Source organism: Solanum tuberosum, unplaced genomic scaffold, assembly GCF_000226075.1.
Source record: "Solanum tuberosum cultivar DM 1-3 516 R44 unplaced genomic scaffold, SolTub_3.0 scf00491, whole genome shotgun sequence".
NCBI lineage: Eukaryota > Viridiplantae > Streptophyta > Magnoliopsida > Solanales > Solanaceae > Solanum > Solanum tuberosum.
This window is the reverse complement of record NW_006239416.1, coordinates 267,883-291,461: the sequence shown is the minus strand read 5'-3', so window position 1 is coordinate 291,461 and position 23,579 is coordinate 267,883. Positions and strand designations below refer to the sequence as shown.

Genomic DNA, 23,579 nt, shown 5'->3' with positions numbered 1-23,579 from the left:
AGGAAGCTAATTTTAGAGACATGAATTTTATGGAGCTATTAATTAAGAAAGAAAATAAGATAAATATGGGGAAAGCAACTGAAGAGAATATTAGCCTTACAGCTTCTTGCTTACAAGGAATATTATCAACATATGAGTTATTATTAAGGGGAAGATGCAAATCAAGAGCTCATGAGAATTGAAGATGTTACAAGAGTGCAGATGAAGACGTATCAAGTTTTATCAAGCAAAATGTTTCTTTCAATCATTTGCATAACTATAAGACTCTACTGTACCAAATTGTCTTTGTTTCATTCTATCTGTGGGTGTAGCAGATACCAATAGTAAGCAACCCCTTGTCCATGGCCGTCAACCATCCCTATGTTCTTTCATTTGCTGGCCACGAAACCCATCATGGAAATTTCTCAAACATTCTGCTTTTATATATGAATTGGCTCTGGACATTGAATACTTGCAAACCGTAGACTGTGATTCTATACATTTGTACTTTCAGGATTAGAAAACATCTTTATTAGCTAATGCTACCTAGAGATAGCTGTACATGAAAATATACATGAGTAACACCCCTTAAATTCTCTCCTTTAACTACGAAAAAATAAGGTTAACGGAGAAAAAATAATTTGGCCATCAAAATTCCATGGTTGTGTCGTCTTTTTCTAATAATTTACCAGCTTACTAGATACTCCTTCCAAAACTAGCTTATTATCCACAGGCTGATATCTTTTTTCTCCGCTTGTAACATTTGTATTGGACAACACCTGTTTTTTCTAAAACCTTACTATCAGTAACTTCAGCTTGGTATTGCAGACTAGTCTCATCCTGGCAGCCAAGAGGAGCTTGTTGGTTCGCCTGTTCAAAGACCACAAACGATAATACTTAACATGAGGATCTAAGTAAAGAAAATCTGCTGAGATGTTATGAGCAAAGGAAATGTACCACATTAATGAGAGGAGTTGGAGCATCCGTATCATTATTTTCACATCCTCCAGGTGCACTGAGAAGTAGTAAAACAGTTTAGTTTTTATCAGCTAGGAAAGAAATTGCAGAGTTTGAACACAATAAACAGCACAAGAACACAATCAAATTCTAAGTGTGCTTTTGGATCCTAAACGTGTTCACTGTTCCAAAGGACAATCAAGACTGAACAACCTAATATAAGACTACAAACAGCCTCTGCAACCAACATTCCTATACAATAAAAATAGATCAATAAGTAAGATGTTCATTTGCTGAACTTCCTAATCCCCTATCCATTATATGTTATCACTCCTTAGTCATCCAATAGTTACAACAGTAATTATTTCTTTTTAGTAGTAGTTATTTTCCTGTGATAGTGCAGTTTTTCATTCCAGTAATGTGAGGTGGCAACTTGCTTGACTAATGATATTTCTCTTGCCACCTTTTCACTTAGTGGACCATTTGCCCTTTAAAAATATTGAAATATCATTACAATCCCCCACTATTTGAAGATTCTTCAACGAAAAATGTTGAAAATATGTCTTAGAATATTGCAAAAATAAAACAGTTAGCTATTTTTAGGGTTTTTAAATTATGTTATTAGAGTCCTATTTGACTTATATTTAGGAGTTAGTTCTTTTTATTTGTTTATTTTTAATTAAACTGATAAGTTAGTATCTTATTTTTCTATTTTAGTTAGGAATTATATCTATAAATGCAAGTCTCTGGATTATTAATAAAATAATTCTCTTTGATAATACTACGGTATTTTTTCTCTCAAAGTCTTTCTCTATTATTTTCTTAATTTCTTTATTAAAAAAACCAACAATTGGTATCTAGAGCCTTCTTCTTGAGGGACCTGTGAGTAGAAAAATGGATTCCGAAAATAGTTTTTCACGAATGGCTCCTCCTATTTTGATGGTGAGAATTATCAACTATGGGCTGTAAGAATGGAGACCTACTTGGAGGCTCTTGATCTTTGGGAAGCCGTGGAAGAGGATTATGAAATTAATCCGCTGTCAAATAATCCCACCGTGGCCCAAATCAAGAGTCACAAGGAAAAGAAAACCATTAAGTCGAAGGCAAAAGCAACTTTGTTTGCTGCTGTTTCAACAACTGTTTTCAAGAAAATCATGACTCTCACATCACCAAAAGATATTTGGAATTATCTAAAGAAAGAATATGCTGGAGATGAAAGAATACGAGGAATGAAGGTGTTAAATTTAATGAGGGAATTCGAATTGCAGAGAATGAAAGAGTCAGAAACAGTCAAGGAATACTCTGACAGATTGCTTGGTATTGTCAACAAGGTAAGATTACTAGGCACTGAATTTAAAGATACAAGAATTGTTGAAAAAGTTCTTGTTACAGTGCCCGAAAGATATGAAGCATGTATAACTACCTTGGAAAACACACAAGATTTGTCCAAAATTACCTTGGCAGAATTGTTAAATTCTTTGCAGACTCAGGAACAAAGGAGACTTATGAGGCAAGATGGCATGGTTGAAGGAGCATTAGTAGCCAGCCACAAAACTCAAAGCAATGGTAAATTTTTGAAAAATTACCCACCTTGTCAACACTGTGGAAAAAATGGACACCCTCCATATAAATGTTGGAAAAGACCAGATGCACAGTGCAAGAATTGCAAACAACTTGGTCATGAAGCTGTGATTTGTAAAAGCTATTTTCAAAAAGATGAAACAGTTGCCCAAGTCACTACTGAAGAAGAAGAAGAAGAAGAAGACCACTTATTTGTGGCAACTTGTTTTTCAACCAAAAAATCTGATTTTTGGATGATTGATAGTGGTTGTACAAACCACATGACATATGAAAGAAATCTTTTTAAAGAGTTACATTCCTATGGAAAATAAGAAAGTCAGAATTGGGAATGGTGATTGTATTCCTGCAAAAGGAAAAAGGTCTGTTTCAATTAAAACAAATTCAGGTACAAAAATAATTTCAGATGTTCTTTATGTGCCTGATATTGATAAAAGTTTGTTTAGTGTTGGTCAGTTAATAGAAAAAGGATTTAAATTATTATTTGGAGACAAATATTGTCGAATCTTTGATTCTACTAAGCAAGAGATTTTACAAGTTGCAATGAGAGGTAAGAGTTTCTCATTTAATCCAACAGATGATGCACACAAGCCTTGCAAGACAAATGATGAATTAGCAGATTTGTTCACAAGGTCAATTTCAAATGAGACTACAATCTACAATTCCTGATCCAAGAAGAAGTGTTGAAAATATGTCTCAGAATATTGCAAAAATAAAACAGTTAGCTATTTTTAGGGTTTTTAAACTATGTTATTAGAGTCCTATTTAACTTATATTTAGGAGTTAGTTCTTTTTATTTGTTATTTGAATTAAACTGATAAGTTAGTATCTTATTTTTCTATTTTAGTTAGGAATTATATCTATAAATGCAAGTCTCTGGATTATTAATAAAATAATTCCCTTTGATAATACTGCAGTATTTTTTCTCTGTTATTTTCTTAATTTCTTTATTAAAAAGACCAACAAAAAAGTACTAAATCAAAGAGTAAAAAGATTGTTGGATTTGCATGGCCTAAATGCAAAATAGGTTTTGGTGTCTTTTGAACTATGAACCAAACTTAGACCGCTAAAATTTAACTTACAGAATTACGAGTGAAATAATATATTTCTATGAACCAATAATTCTTATTGTAAGTCAGAGATTATATTAATCACATTTAGACCTCCGTAATTTTGTTGTTCAACACGATTTTGTGCCAATAGGCCCTGAGCGTGCCTGGTTATTCATGAGAGCTCTAGAAATTAGGCCAAAATCTCATAGGAGCAGCCTCGCTCCACTTCACATATAGGTGAATTCATCAAATGTATATTGTTTTGAATACACCATCCTTAAGGACTAAAATTCATTAAAAGTTAATAACTCATCCCTCACAATTAGTAACAGTTCAAGCACTCTCAATTAGTGTGCATTAATATCGACTTGTTATTAACCATATGAACCTACTTCATGGAACCTCCAGTCACAAAGGTTGGGTTACCATATTTATTGACATTCATATTGGCCTTAAATACCATCACTGTTGAGGTTTGAAGAATTAATTTTCTTCCCACAGGTCTAGTCAGTGAATTGGCCGAATTCAGTTGACTTCACATAATCAATGAAAATTATTCCATCTCTCAACAGTTGTTTTATGACATTATGTCTCAATTTCATGTGTGCGCTCCTGCAATTATAAGATTTATTCTTCACAATAGCAATTGTGGCTTGACAATCACAGTGCATAGACACATGATGTAATACATCCTTTATTAAAGGGAAATTCACTCAGAAATTTCTTAGTCACTCGGCCTCAAAACCAGCTAACTCCACAACTACAAACTTTGACTCAATAGTTGAACTAGCAATGATCGTTTGTTCAGCTGATTTCCACGATATTGCACCACCAACTAAGGTGAACACATTCACTAGTGGATTTTATCTCATCTATACTAGAGATCCATTTTATTTTTTTTGAGAAAGAATTAGAGATCCAATTTGCATCACAATACCCTTCTAAAGCTGAAGGAAATCCACTATACAGGATACTATAATTCATGGTTCCTCTCAGATACTTCATCAATCTAATTAATGCAGACCAATGCTCTATATTGGATTGTGAGTATATCTACTCAATCTACCACAGCATAGGCTATCAGGCCTAGAAAAATTCATTAAGTGCATCAAACTCCAAATAATTTGTGCATATTTAGACTGAGCAACTGGTCACCATTATTCCTTTTCAATTGAGAGTTAGCATCGTAAGGAGTGGTCACAGGTGTCACCTCAAATATTTAAACTTTTTAAGAAGCCTCTCCACATAACGTTCTTGTGACAACATTATATCAAATCCATTCCTTATAACTTCAACTCTAAATATCATATTTACTTCACCCAAATTTTTCATATCAAAATTAGTAGACAAAAATAGTTTGGTACTTTTCACAATATTTGAACTTGTACCAAATATAAGCATGTCATCAACATATAGGCATATTATCACATAATCAATGTCTACCACTTTAGGAGGATAAACACATTTATCCACTTCAATAGAAGAAAAGTTGTCTTTTAGAAAGACTTGATCAAATTTTTCACATCACTGTTTAGGAGCTTGTTTGAGGCCAGAAAGAGATTTAATTGATTTACTAACTTGAATTTTCTTGTCCAAGAATAATACATCCCTCAGGTTGAACCATATAAATTTCTTCTAAATCACCATTCGAGAAAGTTGTTTTTACATCTATTAGATGAATGAAAAGGCTAGTGAATTGATGTTAAGGAAATTAAAATTCGAATAAAAGAGATTCTAGTCATTGATGCAAATGTATCAAAATAATCATTTTTTTGTTTTTAAGAAAATTCTTTTGCTACTTAACAAGCTTTATATGTATCTATAGATCTATCAAGATTAAGTTTTTTAAAAAAAAAATTATTTACAACCAATAGGTTTTGCACCAGGAAGTAAATCTGTCAAAATCCATGTATTAGTTTTCATTATTGAATCAATTTCAATTTCATTGCCTCTTTCCAAAATTTAGCATCAAAGGAAGATATAACTTCAAAATAATTTGATGGTTCATTGTCAACCAAAACAGTTTGAAAATCATTTTCATAAGAAAAACACTCTTTCCTAGACCTTTTACTCCTTCGTAGTTCCTCAATATTAGAAAGACTCACTATTTATTTCAACAGGTGCATGAGAAATTGTATCACAATGAAAAAAAAAATTCAAAAAATTCAGCATTCTTTGTCTCAATAATAGTATTGCAATCAAGCGCATCACTCTTTAAGACAAGAAATCTATATGCAGATCTCTATCTTCAGCATAGTTAAAAAGCATGCAATCAGCAGTTTTAGAACCTATTTTACTTTTTTTAGGTTTAGGGAAAAGAACTTTAACATGGCACTCCCAGACTTAAAAATATTTCAAGTTAGGTTTATAACCTTTCCACAACTCATAAGGAGTTCTGCCAATTCTTTTATAGTTCTAATGCTCCTGATAATTTGTGGGGTAAAGCTATATTCTGCATGTCATTTGTCTCCTAAAGACATAATTATCAAGCTTGAATAGGTTATCAAAGTCATATTACAATTTTCATGTTACGTTCTGCATAATTTGAATGTTATATCTCTCTGATTACTCCCTTCTTCAGTCCTTAAAAAACAGAGAAAACAAAAGGGAAACATACTCTGCATATCCTTGATCCACAATTTCACTCCCTTCAATTTGCTCAGCTTGGAAGACCTCAGAAAGCGCACTGTTTCCATCCAACTCAACAGTCTCCTTGCTTTTTATGTGGTCAAGTTGAGTTTGATAAACTTCTGGATAAAAATGAAGTTTTAGTCCATCCATATCAAATCTCCATCTCCTTCCACAGTAAATGAAGAGTTTTACATACCTGTTGATTCACTTGATACCTCTGGAGGGATATTCTGGAGGAGTTTCTGACACATTACTGTACCCTGGAAATCAAGGAAAGTGTAATTCAAGAAGTTTAGCTTCTGAGATTCTTTCACCATTGTGAAACCAAATGAAGTGGTCCATGTGTTTAGCACGGCGGGGGCAGCAGGCAAAACTAGCCTCTCAACTCCTAATTCCATTAGTTTCTGGAATGAATAACAAAATTGCATTAGTTGAAAGGCAAGCAGATCAGATGACAAGCATATTCAATCTATGTCAAAGCATGCTCATCATTATCCCACGTACGTAGCGACAAAGAAAGAAAACCATACATGTGCACCATACCATCACTTATTCTTAACTAGAATTGAAGTCCTTTTGTTTTGATAGGTAACCATAACTTGACATCGATGTAGCATAACTGAGCATTGAAGCCAACCAAAAAAAAAAGCCCTAAGAGTGCTGCTTAATATGACATCTAGAGAACCAAAATAACCATGTCCAAAGGTTTTTCTCTTATAAAATGCATGTTTATGCTTCCGATAAGGAGAGCAAGCCAATGTCCCCAAACAGTCAACTCAAATGCATAGCCTCGAAAATGTTAATTATATAACCATGGAATGAAAGAAACACATGACTAAAAAATAAAAATTCAAAGTTATCTCCTATAAATTATAGCTTTCATGAACATCCCTGCTTAATAAAGTAATTATTGGTGATCTTTTTAAAACAGACATTAGATACATCCTTAGCAACAACTCTTCCTTCCGCTCCCTGAAGAAGGAAAATGAAAGAAAAAGTAGATTTGCATACCTTTTCAAGCTCATTCATTAAGATGCAACACATTCCAAGTCTGCGGTACTGAAATCTTGTTGCCACAAGAGGAACCTCAGCTACCTTTTCTCCATAAATCCTATGAGCATGAAAATTGTTAGCTTACTATCTAAGATTCAGTCACATTATTCAACTAATTTTTCATACTAAAGAGATTTATACTAAAATGATAAGTTGAGAAAAGTTTACTTCAATGAATAATATACTAATATATAATGGTTGGATACCTCACAGTCGCTACTGTAATCACTTCATCATTTCTTTCCAGAAGCACAGTATAGAAACCCTGAAAATTTAAGCGATTCAGCTCTGACCTGCAATTTCGAATTACAACTTTTTTCAGAGCATAAATAATTAAAACATATAGATACAAGTCTCTGAAAGTAGTGTTTAAGCAACTCGAGAGATAAATACTACACTCAAGGCTGATTAAGTTCATGAATGGTAGAAGCTCTAATCTAACCTTTGATGAAAGAGTGTCAACAATGAAAGTGTCATATGATATGCATAACTTTGTTTTCCATAAATTACGCAGTTCAACAAGAATATTTGCACAAAATTCAACAAAGGTTACTCAAGAATTTATAAAGCTGGATATTACCATCTATTAAAGATAACATCTTCCATAAGATCCCTCCTTGTGTAAGGTTCTTCGACAGGCTCAAAGCACTCATGCATCACATCCAAAGCGACATCAAGTTTACTATAAGTCTCCAAGACGAACTCATCTTTAGCAGCATCCGAATCAAAATCATCAGGTTTTACGTATTTCAATAAAGTCCAAGTGAGGTTATCAATTCCCACCATAACTGGCTTTGCCAAGAGTTGGTGGATACCCAAACATATCTGCAACAGATATTAAGTTGACTTAGACAAACTGTTTCTTAAAAGTAAACTTCAATAGACAGAAGAGGAGACTCATTTAACATATCCCTAGGATTGATAACATGGGAATAATCAATAAGAAATTCTTTTAAGATCCGACCGGTCAACTGCATTCTACACTGAAAATAACCTCTCAATGAGACAATTGACAAGAAATGGAAGATGTGCGTTCTACTCAAGATGCAAATGCTTTCTATTCTGTGTTAGGCATGAATCCTACCTGCTCACATCTCTTATTGCAAAACCATTTTCCTACAGGATAACAATCCAGCTTTTGAAGACCCTTATCTCTCACGCACCGAGCATGATCTGTACATAATTGATCAACATCAGTAATGCCAAACATCCACAGAATCCTGTATAAGCTGCAGTAGGAACATAAAAAATGATCAAAAGAGCTTCTTACACTTGTGCTCACACTGACAACAGATAAGTAGACTGCTTTCTGTAAAGTGGTCTTTGTTTTTATCAAATCTGCTCTCGCCACACATTTCACAACAGCATGATGGGCAAAACCACTCGCCATCGGGAACCTCCTGTTTAAGCAATAGAATGCAGTTGGTATCAAACAGGTGTAGAACCAATATGCAAAATGCTCTCTCTCTCTCTCTCTCTCTCTCACTGCCTAACCAATGTAATTGACAATATGAATCACAGGGCATCTGCAACCCATAACACCAACACTATTTTAGTATAAACCAACTCCAACGGCTCCAACCCACTACACTAAAAAGAATATTCACTTTATATTATTCCCTCTCTTCAATATTATATTATTATTTTTTATTTCATTTATATTTTCAAAAGTTTTATATAATACAAATAATAATAAAATAATCAAAAAGAGATTTGGTGTTGATGAATAGTATAACACCAAATTTGGTGTAACACTATTTACACACTAAAATAGTGCAAGAATTGTTGTTGGGTTGGAGATGGGAGGAGAAAGAAACAAAGGTACGATAAGAGCGACAGACAGAAAGACACCTTCATTCCAAGGCAACCAGTATGAAAGGAAGATGGGCATTCATCACACAGAAGTAATTCACCACCGTAATGGCACACAGAACACACATTGTCATTTGTGCCCAAATGGCTGTGCTTCTTCAACAAAGGTGATCTCTTCCTCGTGTTTCTTACAATACTCTTTTCTTTCATCTGCAGTTGACAATCAAGAAGGGATCGTCCATCTTCCAAAAATATATTTGCTGAAGGTCTGTGATAACTGCTTCCAGCATGCACCTCAAAATTGCTAATTCCATAAACTTTTTGGCAGCACTTGCATTTGATCCCTGCACGAGTGATCTGCCCTTCTGCCATTGGACGACCATCTTTTTTCACACGATATTGCACTTTGGCACGGGGCAGAACCACATTATTGTCAATCAACCAAGATAAAACTGTTCGAGGTGTATGATGCAAGGAAGAAGAAACTGTTGCCTGCCGAGCTCTTTTACTTGATCGCAACTGACGAGCTGAAGACTGAGATTCTGTACCATCTACTACTGTTCTTGAAGATCTGGATTTTCCTTCTTTCAACATGTTCCACCCACCTGTGTGGTTACTCTTCTTTCTTGTTTTGCTGATTTCACAAACTGTGACTTTATTAAGTTGAGCAGGTTCTTTCGGAAGTGGCAAGACAGAAAATGTCGCCATTGATAATTTCTTACATGAGGTCCTCTGAGGTGCCAAATTCACCTGAAATTCCAGAACATTTGACCGGGAAAATAATTCAGGCATCTGTCCCTCAGCTTTCCACTGCTGCATACACCATATGCATGCCGTTCGAAGAGAGATGAATTTTTTCCTCCCATGAGGAGGACAATACCGCAGTTCTCTCCTGTCCCCTTTCTGACAATAAGAAAAGTTCCATCCTATTGCAGCGAGGTGTTTCTTAGCTTTCATGATCATAGACTTCTTTTCCCCACTGTTCAACTTCTTATAGGCAGGATTGTCTGTTGATCCCAGTAAACAATAGTCAATTACAGCTTCAGGGCAGATTTCAGGAGGAACGATTGGTTCTTGAGAAGTATATTGCAGCTCAGACACCTCACTGCATGTCTGTGCTTTTGCCAGGCAAGTAGAAAGGTTGAGATCATCAGATGAACCATCATATGATGTTTTTTGGCCTTCTACCCAAGTTTCTGACTTTTCCAACATCTTACAAACTTTACGAAGTGATTGAAATATCTTCCCATCAGAAGCCACGTACCGTGTCCTAATGATGTTGTAATCCTTTGCTTGCTCAATTTTCCATCCTAAGTAAGACAAATGTTCCTTAAGTTCTTGCAAGGACTTTAAGGACCTATGGTTCGACATATTATTATCATTGCACTCGGAAACTGCATCAGGACAAAGCTCAGTTTCATGGGAGATGGTCTTCCATTCAAGTCGCTTCCTCTTTCTAGAATGTTTCTTATTGGAAGACTGAAAGTTCAGTCTCTCACTCTTAGTAATTGACAAAGTACTGGAAATTTCATTTTTAGGGGGATGTAAAACTGACAAAGCATTAGGTGATATAGCTGGTTGTTGTTCTTGGCTTGGCAGAACTGAGTTAAACATAACACTACCACTCATTGGAACATCCTCTGAGATTGGTGCAAAACCCTCCGAAACAAGTTGTTTTTCTACAGGCTGAAGACATGATACATACGGATCCACACACAGCATCTCCCCACTAACCGAATTGCATATGGCTTCAATAAAAGGTACCATGGCTGAGTTATCAAAATATGTTTCAACCTTGAGTATAGCCTGATGAAAATTCTATCAATTGCCTCCTCTACAAATTCTATCAATCCTAAAAGCCACTAAACCAGTGCTTCAGCTTTCTTGTCATGTTCTTGAAGTTTCCTGAAGAAAAAATTCAAGAATTTAGCTTTCATGAAGTAACTGAATTTTTTTATGGTAAAATTCTTCATTCAATTAAAAATTCATGTTCCCTCAAGATTAAATTCAACCAATTCACTGATTACAGTGGCATAAGAATGAATTCATTCAATTAAAAATTCATGTTCCCTTCAAGATTTAATTCAACCAATTCACTGATTACATTGGCGTAAGAATGAATTCATTCAATTAAAAATGTATGTTCCCTTCAAGATTAAATTCAACCTATTCACTGATTACATTGGCTTAAGGATGAATTCATTCAATTAAAAATTCGTTCCCTTCAAGATTTAATTCAACCAATTCACTGATTACATTGGCATAAGGATGAATTCATTCAATTAAAAATTCATGCTCCCTTCAAGATTTAATTCAGCCAATTCACTGATTACATTGGCATAAGGATGAATTCATTCAATTAAAAATTTATGTTCCCTTCAAGATTAAATTCAACCAGTTCACTGACAATGGCGGCTCAACCCAAGGCCACCCAAAAAAAAACCCAAATTCAGTTCGCTCTAATACGAAAACATACCGAAGATGCACAAAAAAAAAGAAACAAATTCGACCAAGATGCAAGATTAAACGAAGAACCAAAAGCACTGAGCAGACAGAAGAAGAAGATTACATATACATACCTATAAAAGAGAACCAATGAAGGCGATGTAAAATATTATTTAACTATGAGAAGTACCGTATTAACAAAAGATACCCTTTATTATTGTATTGTATTTGTATTTTTATTGTTAAGCTACTCAGCTAGAGCAGTCAAATTGGGTTGGCCCATTAAATTTGAAAGGACATAAATCACATACTTTAAAGCCAAAATGACCATTTGTCCCTTATAAGTTTAAAATGACTGAAAATCCCTCCCCGCCCCGACCGGCAGCTGCTAGGTTTCCCCATCTCTTCTAAACTTCCCCCGATCTTCGGCCCGAGCTGTATGAGGCAAAAACTCGTCCCACATACGGTTCGGAACAATAATTCAGCACTGATACATTAAATATATGGCGCAGATACATTATTAATTAAAGGTTGGATATTTTTTGTTGCGCTTTTAATGGAAAATGAAAACGGAAAATCAAAAATTGAATCCCATAAATCACGCCAAATCAGTTTTCGTAAAGTGATTCCCAAAAATAACAAATCAAATCAAATCAGAATTGAAAAGATTCAAATGGTGTTCATCTTCTGCAAATTGCGTTCATCTTCTTCTTTGTTTCAACAAAGAGGACTTCGACTGAGAATCAATTTTGTTGAAGTGAGTTTAATCGGATAGGTAATGAATATATCAATTTTGTTGAGGCATTCTGGAGTTTGGGAGAGTGAGATTAATTATGAAAGATACAAGAGTGATGGGATATTGGTTGGTGAAGATGTTTCCTTCATGAACCTAGTTTCAACAATTGCGGCTGAGTTGAATATTGATGAGTCGAGAAAAAATATTGAAATATGATACATTGTAGAAGGAAACTCCTCTCCAATGAATATAAGGACTGATATGGGAGTAAGATTGTATGTAGAGATGAAGAAACGCGAGATCGGATTTGGAATGTATCCCCTCTGTATTGATACAATTGCTAAGGATGTTGTCGATAGTGAAAATTTTGATGTGTCGACTGGTTCAATCGTCTGTGTTGAAGGTGCTGAACAGGATACACTCACTCTCAACTTGGTAGAATCAAAAAATGGTGGTTTGTGTTATATACTAGAGTTAGAGGTGACGAATTACATATCTGATACAAAAAGTACAGACGTGAAAGTGGATCAATTGTACAAAGATAAAGCCACTCTGATATATGTAATGGCAAAATACAAAATAAAACATGGCTTTAATTTCAGAGTAAAGAGATCTGATAACAGGAGGTATGGAACTTTGTCTAGTATATTTCATGTGTTAATGTATCAATATATGATTGTTCTGATTAATGTATCGTTGAAATTTGTTGAAACAGTACGGAAACGTTATTGTCTAAAATTATGATACAATAACTGTATCTAGTTTATTTCATATGATAATGTATCAATATATGATTGTTCTGATTAATGTATCGTTGAAATTTGTTGAAACAGTACGGAAACTTTATTGTCTAAAATTATGATACAATAATTGTGTCTACTTTATTTCATAAGATAATGTATCAATATATGATTGTTCTGATTAATGTATCGTTGAAATTTGTTGAAACAGTACGGAAACATTATTGTCTAAAATTATGATACAATAACTATGTCTAGTTTATTTCATGTGTTAAAGTATCAATATATGATTGTTCTGATTAATGTATCGTTGAAATTTGTTGAAACAGTACGAAAACGTTACAGACTAAAATTATGATACAATAACTGTGTCTAGTTTATTTCATATGATAATGTATCAATATATGATTGTTCTGATTAATATATCGTTGAAATTTGTTGAAACAGTATGGAAATGTAACGGACTAAAATTGTGATACAATAACTGTATCTTATGTAACTGATACAATATTTAGTATGAAACTTGAAATAGCAGATACACATACACAGACCCATAAACAAAACACAAACGATACATTAATGACTGAGATCTACTGAACAATGCATGTTATAACAGTTGAAATAAAATACATTATAATTTGACTTAGTTAGGGTTAGTGTATAAATTGATTACAGATAATAACGATACATTAAATAAGAGACCTGAATTTGTGCATTTTTTGTATCATAAATTGATTAACTAACAAAAAAAATTACAACATTCGAAAGAAGAAGAACTAAAACCTAACCTCAGGTAATGGAGGTCGAGAAATTGGAGGGAGCAAATTTTTGACCCCTTTTTTTGGGGGTTTTACGAACGGTTTTTGAAGATGAAGTACAATCGTTTTTCTTCTTTCCATCTTTTACATTTGCCATTAACAATGGGTCGTGTAGGCTTTTGGATCTGTTCTCCTCCCAATCAGTATCTTCATAGTCATATATCTGATTAGTGTTAGCATCATCCATCTGATTCAACAGTTTAGAAGAACAAACAAAAGAGTATTTCAACAGTATAAGAAGAAACAAAAGAGGATTACAAGAAAAGTATCAAATTTACCTAGAGTACACACAGAGAGATACTTGATTTTGAAGAATATTGGAGAAATCAACTGTCAAAGAAAATGTGGAGAAGTTTTAGAAGAGAAATAAGAAAAGAATGAACTCTGATTTTTAGCGTAGGAAAGGCCCAATATTGTATCCGTGAGATTTTTTGACTTAAAAGAGAAAAAGAGGGATTTTGGGGATTAATAAAACTTTTAAGGGAAAATAGTAATAAGTAAATTTAAGGGGGGGATTTGTGTCATTTTGCCTTGGGTTAATTTATACGGGCTTTGAAATTTGATTGATTAGGACGGGTTGATTTTTTGGGCTAAAAAGTTGTTAGTGCAACTCACAAGTAGGTGGACTGTGGACTATGCCGGTCTAGCCTATTTTAAATATATATATATTTTTATATTTTTTAAATTAAGTTATTTTTTTAAAATATTATCATAAATATCAATAAGATAATATTACATGATGTTAGTGTTACTGTTGTTAATCATATCCATAAATAAAATTATCTTTATAATATTTATTAAGTTTGATTTCAAGTAAAAGTATAAATAGTTAAATAGAAATATTAACATAATTGGTTTTCGATGATCACAATAAAACACAAAAAAATGACAATATTTCATCCATAAAATGGTGAATAAATAGGCTATGGCCTACGTAGTAATTTCCTAGGAATGTTAGGAAATTTTTATTTTATGTATTACATATTTTATATACATAAGTTGTATTTAAATTTTTATATTTAAAACTTTAAATAGATTTTGAGTTTGGACTCTTGTTATTTTTAATACTCTATTTTATTTTTATTTTCTTAATTAATTTTTATTTATCCCATGGGTCTACCCTACCCATATTTCTCAAGACCCACAAATCAGCAAGTTTATTCAGGTCAGGCTATAAAAAAAAAAATCGTAAATGGGCTCCAAAAATCTTAGCTCAGCCCTACTAAATCACGGTTTAGGCTTAGCCATATTGACAACTCTAGTTATAGCATATTTGGCATTGTTGTTGGAAGACCAAAAACACTTATTTTGAGTAATAAGGTGTTTGGCTAATCACTGAAAATGTTTTTAAATAGAAGTATAAGCATTTTTTTTCTGTTGTTGAAGAGAAGCTAAAAAATTATGTTTTTAAATAAAAATAAGGAGCAAAAGCAAAAAGTTATTTATTTCAAGACCAATATATCTTTGTTATAGCCTATATATACATATTTAACAATATATCTCTTATATATATTTATTAATGAGTTTTTTGTATGTAGTGATTTAATTTGTGAAATGATTTTAAAACTTATTTTGCTTGATATTTTTAATTATATAATCATCATGTTAATGATTTATTAATATTTAATTTAATTTTTATTCATCTATGTATAATATTGATCGAAATTTTGAACATGTATATTCTAATTTTAAAATAAAAATTTAATTATAAATTTTATAATAGATATTTTAAATAATCTTTAATAATAGAATTGCATTGATACGTGTCTTTTTTAGTAATTTGATTCTCAAAAGTTTTTTTTTTTATAAAAAAAATAGTCAAGCACAATCCACTTATCAAAAGCACTTTCCAAATGAATTAACCAAACACAGATTGCTTTTTTTCAAAACCACTTTTCCGAAAAGCTATTTTTTTTAAAAAATCTTCTGAAAAATATGCAATTTTTAGCAGCAATGCCAAACAGGCTCTTAGTCTAAATACAGTGTTTGTTTTGATTGTTACTAAAATTCTATTGTATTGTACTCCCTCTGTTTCAAAATAAATGAATTGTTGAGACATTTTCTATATTCCAAATTAACTTAATTGTTCAATCTTCAAGACTACTTTTAGAATATTCTTCATTTTTACCCTTTATTTGGATTTTCTATGTGATAAGTTCAAGAAACTTTAATTGCTTGAATTATTCTAAAGATTAATTTGACAATAATTAATAAGGGCAAAAATGAAAAGTAACGTCTAATTTATTGTCACGACCCAGGGGTTCCCCCTAGATGTAACACGACGTACTCGACCCCGAAGGGGTCTCACACAAGCCCTTAGCATAATCATAAACATAAGTAATAGAAATGGTGCAAAATTAAAACTTTTTTACAATCAAAGTCTTTTCATAAAATTGAAATAGAAGTCTAGACATCGTCTCCATAAACCATCTAATATAATCGAGAATCAATAGGGTCATAGCCCTTTATAATAAAGTCTCAATGTAGAACATACGAAAGGAAACTAGGAAGAATAGCTCTTGTCCTCGAACCATGAGGACTCACCAAGGCAAGGAGAGAATCAATCCAAGCCTTCAACCAAAGAGAAGCAACCTCAACAACCGGGACCTACACTTCTAGAAAAATGTAGAAAATATGGGTTAACACAAAAATGTACTAAGTATGGAAGCCATGCATAAAAATCCTTAAAACATGCTTAAAAGGGACATTTAGTTCAAATCATGCATTTGTCAAGTTTAACAGTCATCATGCACATTTGTGAAGAAACATAAGTCATACCATATCATAAGCAACCCAAGGCTATACTTGTGCAATGCATAGGTAAGATCCCATAATCCTACCAAATACTAAGTACCACATTTAGGTCACCAACATCATACATCTCATACCTTGACCTCATCATTAGCCAACATTCATAGACAAGGAAATATTCATATTCATAACTTGTAGCAAGTAAAGTCATTCTTAACAACAATACATATCATACATGCATAATTCATAAGTTTTCATAGCATAAGAGAACATTACCACAACCACTCTTAATAAAGCCTACTTGTGCAATGCACAAATGGAGTCCCATACCCCCACTCATACTAAGTAGTACCTCTTAAGAAGTTATAGTTATTGTTCATGTTCTTGTCATAACTCATATTCTTATCATGTAAGGAAATATAGCCTTAACCGACATAGATCATCTGAGCTACATGGAATTCGGTGTCTTACCCCCACACCGAAAAGAGGTGTCCTACTTGCCTAAGGTAGAACTCATATATTAGCTTTTAGGTGGATCCACTATCTAAAGACCTATGTGGGCACATAGTTATGGGATAAGGAGATTGCTACTAGAAATCCGGACTTTCTAACGTAAACGGTTTCCATCTCATGAGATAACTTACTTTGGGAAGCCGGACTTTCTAACGTAAAAACTTCCATCTCATATTCATAACCACACGGTGCTAAGCATAATTCCCTTTAAAATTCATATTAAGTCTTTACTTAAGTTCATGTTCATGAAAGAATGCACTAGGCACTCAAACCAACATAGCATCATAATAGCTCATAGATCTATTAGGTGAGAATGTCCTTTCAACCTTAGAATCATCAATATGTGAGTAAACCTTTCATATCATATTCATAGTGTTCATGAGAACAACCTTTCAATCAACACCACAACATTATCACATTCATAGACATTTAATGCATAGTCATGTGTAAGGGTATGGGGAGAATGATCTTGCAACAATACCACACTTACACAATAGTCATAGGATCTTCACCATTTAAGTGAATCATAAACTCATACACAATTCTCATCAACATGTATCCTTCAAGGCAATGAATCAAACTCAACCCAAACATCTAGAATTTCTACATTAGATAAGGGAATATAATGATTCAATAACTCAATCAACACAAACATAATCAATTGACATGCTTTTATAATCAATCAACACACATCATGAATTCACAATTTAGTAATAAGGGGGATTCATGGGTTCTTGGGGCGATTTTTATCATAAATCAATAATTAATCATCAATTCAACCATAATCCACCATAATCAACCATAAATCAATAATTGAAAACATTTTGAAAGAGAACCCATGACTTAGATTGAAACCCTAGGTTTTGGGGAAATTCGAAGCTTTGAAATCAAGTTTTGAAGGGACTCTATGGGTGGAAACTACCCATAGATGAAAAGCCACCATACCTTGCTTAAGAATTTCCAAGAAATTTGAGGAAGAAACCTTGAATCCTCCAAACCCTAGCTTCAATTCCACCTTTCTTCTTCTTTGAGTTTTAGAGAGAGAAATATTGTGAGTAAGATGAAGTTTTGGTTTGATTTGGGCGTTTGAGTGTAATGACTTGTTTTGGGTGTATTTGGACTTAAAACAACTTATATAGTACCCCTAAAAATACCCAAAACGACCCCATTTTAATTGGACTTAAAAAGAAAATTACTTATTTGACCCTCACTAAGTGACCACGCCCAGGCACCACGAGGGACCTTCACGAGTCGTGGTAAGGACCATGATCCGTGGTCCCCCTCGTGAAGGTTGGGTTGTAGCTAGGAAAAGGGCGCATGAGGCTCACTTGCCCAAGGCATTCCCACGAGGGGCTCTACGAGCCGTGGTCCTTGAGGCAGTAACTAGGCTACTTTGTGCCACAAGCCACTTTGCCTAAGTCATCTTCACAAAGGGCTCCACGAGCCATGGTCAAGACCACGAGTCGTGGTCCCTTCAGTGAAGTTGAGCCAGTAGCTAGTTTATTGGGTGGCCATTCTACCATGACCAAAGTAAGTCCACGAGCCACCTTCACAAGCTGTGATGAGGACCAGGATCTGTGGTCCCACTCGTGAAGGGTGAGGCAGTGTGCTCCAAGCTAGGGGCAGCCTTGGCCTTTGGCTTTGGCTTGGCCCCTTTGCCTTGGCACTTGCCTCTTGACCTTGACTCTTATACTCTTTATTTCACCCCTAGATGTCTATTAATATACGGGGAGTCATTTTATGATTTTTACCCAAGGTGTTACATTTATTGTTTTGCTCTTCTTTTCTTTAAGGGTGTGAAACACCCCAATAATTCAACTATTTTGAAATGGAGGGAGTATCGTTTAAATTCATCGTTAGGTAACGATGAAAAGACTCATTTTGTGTAACGATTGATTTGGTGTGATTGCATCGTTACCTTAATATTTTTTTCTCATTTTATCTTTACTTATTATTTAGTAATTCTATTTTTTTATTTACCCTACTTTTTCATTGTAGTTCTACCTTGTATCATATAATTTCTTGTAGGTTTATCATTCAAATTATAAATATGTGACATTATGTAATGAACGTTATAATACGATACAATATAATACAATACGATATATTATGAAATAATACATAATAACCATGCAAAAAAAGTGAAACCAGAAACAAAACGTTGCAAGCCTCCTTGGCTTGGAAAGTATGCAAGAAACCGTAAACCATTTGGGCGAGGATAATGTATTTTAAATACTTCCACAACAAGATCCCAGCTACAAAAACCAAAAAGCAGTTTAAAGGACATGGAAACTGTGTAATGCGAGGTTGGAATGCTTGCAAAAAAGGGTCTAAACGGATAGCCAACAATGTCAGAACAATAAGGTTCTTCGAAGATATCTACATCCCAAACCTAAATCCAATAAGAAACCTCATTCATGGTCCCCCTAAACAAAACGAGGATAAGGTAACACTGAATCAATGTTGTGAGAAAGAGAGAGAATGAAAAATGGGGGTGCTATCTTTCAACCTGCCAGGCCTCACTAACATCATCCAAGATAATCACTTCACCCCTCTGAATGGGAAATAAGATGATCTTACTTGGGGCCTTATCAAAGATGACTTCTTTTTTTCTATAAAAAGTACCTACTACGTGCTTGACAAGAAGCATAAAGAGCTTGGGAAAATCAATCAAAAAGAGTTTGGATGGATTTGAAAACAAGAAATCCCCAATAAAATCAAATCTTTCATGTGGATCCTCCGGCATAAAAGATTACCCACCAATGGCTACCTCCACAACATAGGTATCAACATCAACCCATAATATCATTATTATGGGCATCAAAGTGAAGACATATCTCACATCCTCTTTCATTGACCCAAAGCAAGGAACTTTTGGAAGGAACTCTCCCTCTGGAAAAACCCAAGATGGAGATAGATCTTTCAAACATGAATGCAACTAACATAAAATAGGTCGGAAAATTCCTTAAGGATAAGCACTTCAACAGATAAATACCAGGAAAATTAGTAATCCTCTTAAGCTTATGGCATATGTGGCTCGGAAGGAAAGCTAATGTATGTAATGAGAATAAATACATGATCAAAACAAACCTTGTGATCGTTAGTGCTACTGAATACCACCTTCTTATCGACACAATAATGCCAAAAATCAAGAAAAACATTCAAGTCAAATGGGACACCCCACCATAGGGCACATACCAACTCAACATAAATGGCTCAATGGGAACCTCTCCAGGGCCTAGGGGCATTGGGGGGAGTAAGCATAAATCACAATGGGAAAAAGTGGATATGGGCTTCACTAAAAGGCTACCCCACACAGATGCAACTAATGCCGACATTATAACAATCCTCCATGGACTTCGAGTAGCAGTTCAATTGATTTTAAAAGGTCACCTTCGTCACACTAACTTAATTTCTGAATGCAGGTCCTTGATGTGGCATATGAGAGCAACGCTAATACATGTATTTCAGGATAAGAACAAAGTGGCAGATGCACTGGTGAATGAGGGAGCTAGGCAAGTAGTTATGGGGAACCCTACCCATTTTGAAGTTTCTCCCGTGTATGCCATAACATCATTAGAAGCAGACACGCTAGGAACTTTTTTTGTAAGAACAATTACAAGCCATGATGGCAGAACAAACGGCTATACACAACATTATTTTCCAAGTGGGGAATTCCTCAACTATGTAATGAGCTAATTTGGTGGGGAAGAAGTTATCTCAGGATTAATCATCCTGAAATTAACTATCTTAGGATAACTTATCCCATCACTCTGGTATAAATGATGAGATAAGTTATCTCAAACATGACAATCAAATAAGACACCAAAATTTTATCCCTAGACTATATTTTTTATCCCAAAATTCTTTATTTTATCACTCACACCAAATGATCCCTAAGTTAATTTATAAGTCTCCGGTATGACCAAACAAAACAAAAAAAATAAAAAATGAACCAAGAGGTTTCAAATTTGAAATAATTAAAAAGGTAGGGGCATATTTGTTTTTTTCCAAAATATAGGAGGACATGCTGGTGAAATCATATATATATAAAAGAGAACCCTAGGCCCGCCTACGTGGCGCCACCACAAACAAGAATTCCCTTTTAATTTATTTATTTTCAAAACTAGCCTTCCCTTTTCATGAAAAGTTGTGACTTTTATGAGAAGTTGTAACTTTTATGAAAAATTGTGACTTTTATGAAGAGTTGAGACTTTTATATCAAAAGTTGTAACTTTTCTGAAAAGTTGTGACTTTTATGAAGAGTTGCGACTTTTATGAAAAAATTATAACTTTTTATGAAAGGTTGTGACCTTTTTCGAAGGGTTGTACCTTTTCCAAAGAGTTGTGACCTTTCCGATAAGGTACAATAAACATTTATTCACACTACCCTTTGTTGTCTATAAATAGAGGGATTTCTTGCCACTATTTTTTGTAGGTTTTTTCCCGTTGTAGGGTCGTGGAATTCAAATACATTAATTAAGCTTCTTATGAAGTTTGTTTCATTCGTCAAAGTTTTCTTCCTCCTATTTCATGGAGCTTAATCTTTACTATAAGTCATAGTGATTCATGTAATTATGACAATTCTTTTTGCTATTTTGGTGACTTTTTTTTTTAACTCTGTTAAAAGTTTTAGTAAAGATGATTAAAAATTGGTCTTCTCTTTTGTCCCTTTCTACAGGTTTCTTCGTATAAGCAAAGAAAATTGATTTTGAATTGAAGGCGACATTACTACTCTTGCACTTCTCATTCCACAACTCATAACGGTGTTGAAATGGTTGAATTCATTACATTAGTTCTTTAGTAAACAAAACTTTTATTTCTGCCACTATTATTTGTAGGTTTTTTTTTGCTATAGGGGAGTCGAATTCAAATACATCAATTAAACTTCTTATGAAGTGTGTTTCATTCCTCATATTTCATGAAGCTTAATCTTTTACCGTAAGTCATAGTGATTCATGTATCTATTGCAATTTCTATTTGCTATTTTGATGATTTTTTTTAACTCTGTTAAAAATTTCAGTGAGGATGATTGAAAATTTATCTTCTCTTTTGTCCCTTTCTACAGGTTTTTTCATATACTTTTTGGGAAAATTGCTTGTGGGTTGTGCTATATTTGATAGCACACAACAACAAATATGTGATAACTAATATGAAACCAATGATGAAGTTTGTTAAAAGACAAAACAGATTCCTCTCTTGCTTGCCACAGTTAGTATTTTATTTTGATTGTTTTTTCTTAGGTACAAACAATTTGTATGTCATTGCACTCTTCCTACAATATTAGTATAGACTCAAATAGTCCACTTCTTTTGTCTTAAGTTAAGTAATTTGTCATATTTCTTCGTCTCTTTTTTTTGGGCATAATAAGAGATCAAGTTTTCATGAAACTAACAAATGTCCAAAATACACTATAACAAAAATAAATTTTTATCGACAATAAATATGCACATTAACGAAGAGTGCTATTGCCTTTACCGACATTAATTAATTGTCATTAGATTCAAGGTTGCAATAAACTTTAGGGACATTTATAGAGATGACCAATTACCTCTGAAAATACATATTTAGCGATAATTAAGCAATTAATTGTCGTTAAAGATCATTTTTACTGTAGTGATAACTCTTTATTTTGATAAAGTTTTACGTTTTTTTTATAAAGAAGTAACAACTCTTTCTTTTGGATTATTTCAATTAAATTTGTGAACGGTAAATTTGGATACAGCCCAATAAACTATCTTTTTGAAAAATATGTTAAGCAACATGTATTTTTCTTCCTGATTGCTAGGAAAATAAGGTTGTCTTTATTATTATTTGTGGATATTTGTGAGTTCAAGTGTTCACAAAATTATGCTGCGAGATTTTAATATGTTATATGTCAAAATTTTGGTTTAGAATATCCAGGTGAATAGTTCTATTCAGATGCCACCTATTGTTTGGTTGATAATTGCATTAATTCTTTGTAACTGCATACTATAACCATAACAATAACTATGGTTTACAATATCCAGCAGAGAACAGTTCCATTCAGATACCACCTACTACTTGGTTGATAATTGCATTAATTCTTTGTAATTGCATACTATAATCATAACAATAACTATGGTTCAATTCCAAATTAGTTGGGGCCGGTGATATGAAACCTGAGCAATAGTAATGACTATTCTGATACAATGAGAAAAAAACATTTAATGATACTAACAATTTTAGGGTCATTTTTAAAATATACATGATGCGTCATATTACAATAAAAACAGATTGATGGAGGTTTATAAGAAAGGAGTTGAAGGTCTTCCATTTGAGTTTAGCTAAATATGTTCTTGTATGGACGTGATGTTCCACTTTACTTGGGAGTGTTGTTGTTCGAGGCTTTTTGGTAGTCTCTTCTTTAACGTCTGATGTTGTTCGTTATAACTTTTTGGAATTTAGCAAATTTCATTACTTCTGACCAACTATTTCTATGGAGATTTTCTTAGACTTCTTTTTTATACTTAAAATCTCTCTATGACTCATA

General features: G+C 33.6%; 1 protein-coding gene across 3 annotated transcripts; it reads right to left on the bottom strand.

Annotated features, from left to right (window-relative positions):
• Nucleotides 1-448: 448 nt before the first annotated feature.
• Nucleotides 449-11,679, bottom strand: LOC102602469 (uncharacterized). Of its 3 annotated transcripts, none has more exons than XM_006364387.2 (11): nt 11,642-11,679; nt 9,102-10,967; nt 8,521-8,650; nt 8,335-8,423; nt 7,831-8,075; nt 7,457-7,543; nt 7,209-7,308; nt 6,394-6,601; nt 6,184-6,316; nt 937-994; nt 449-849 (listed from the first exon to the last, which is right to left on the bottom strand). In XM_006364387.2, the coding sequence occupies exons 2-11, from the start codon at nt 10,827-10,829 to the stop codon at nt 703-705; spliced, it is 2,925 nt and encodes a 974-aa protein (XP_006364449.1). In that variant the 5' UTR covers nt 10,830-10,967; nt 11,642-11,679; the 3' UTR covers nt 449-702. The 3 variants fall into 3 exon arrangements, with proteins under 3 accessions (XP_006364449.1, XP_006364450.1, XP_015159427.1); XM_006364388.2 differs by having other exon boundaries at nt 6,184-6,313; XM_015303941.1 differs by lacking the exon at nt 11,642-11,679 and adding an exon at nt 11,539-11,620.
• Nucleotides 11,680-23,579: the final 11,900 nt, after the last annotated feature.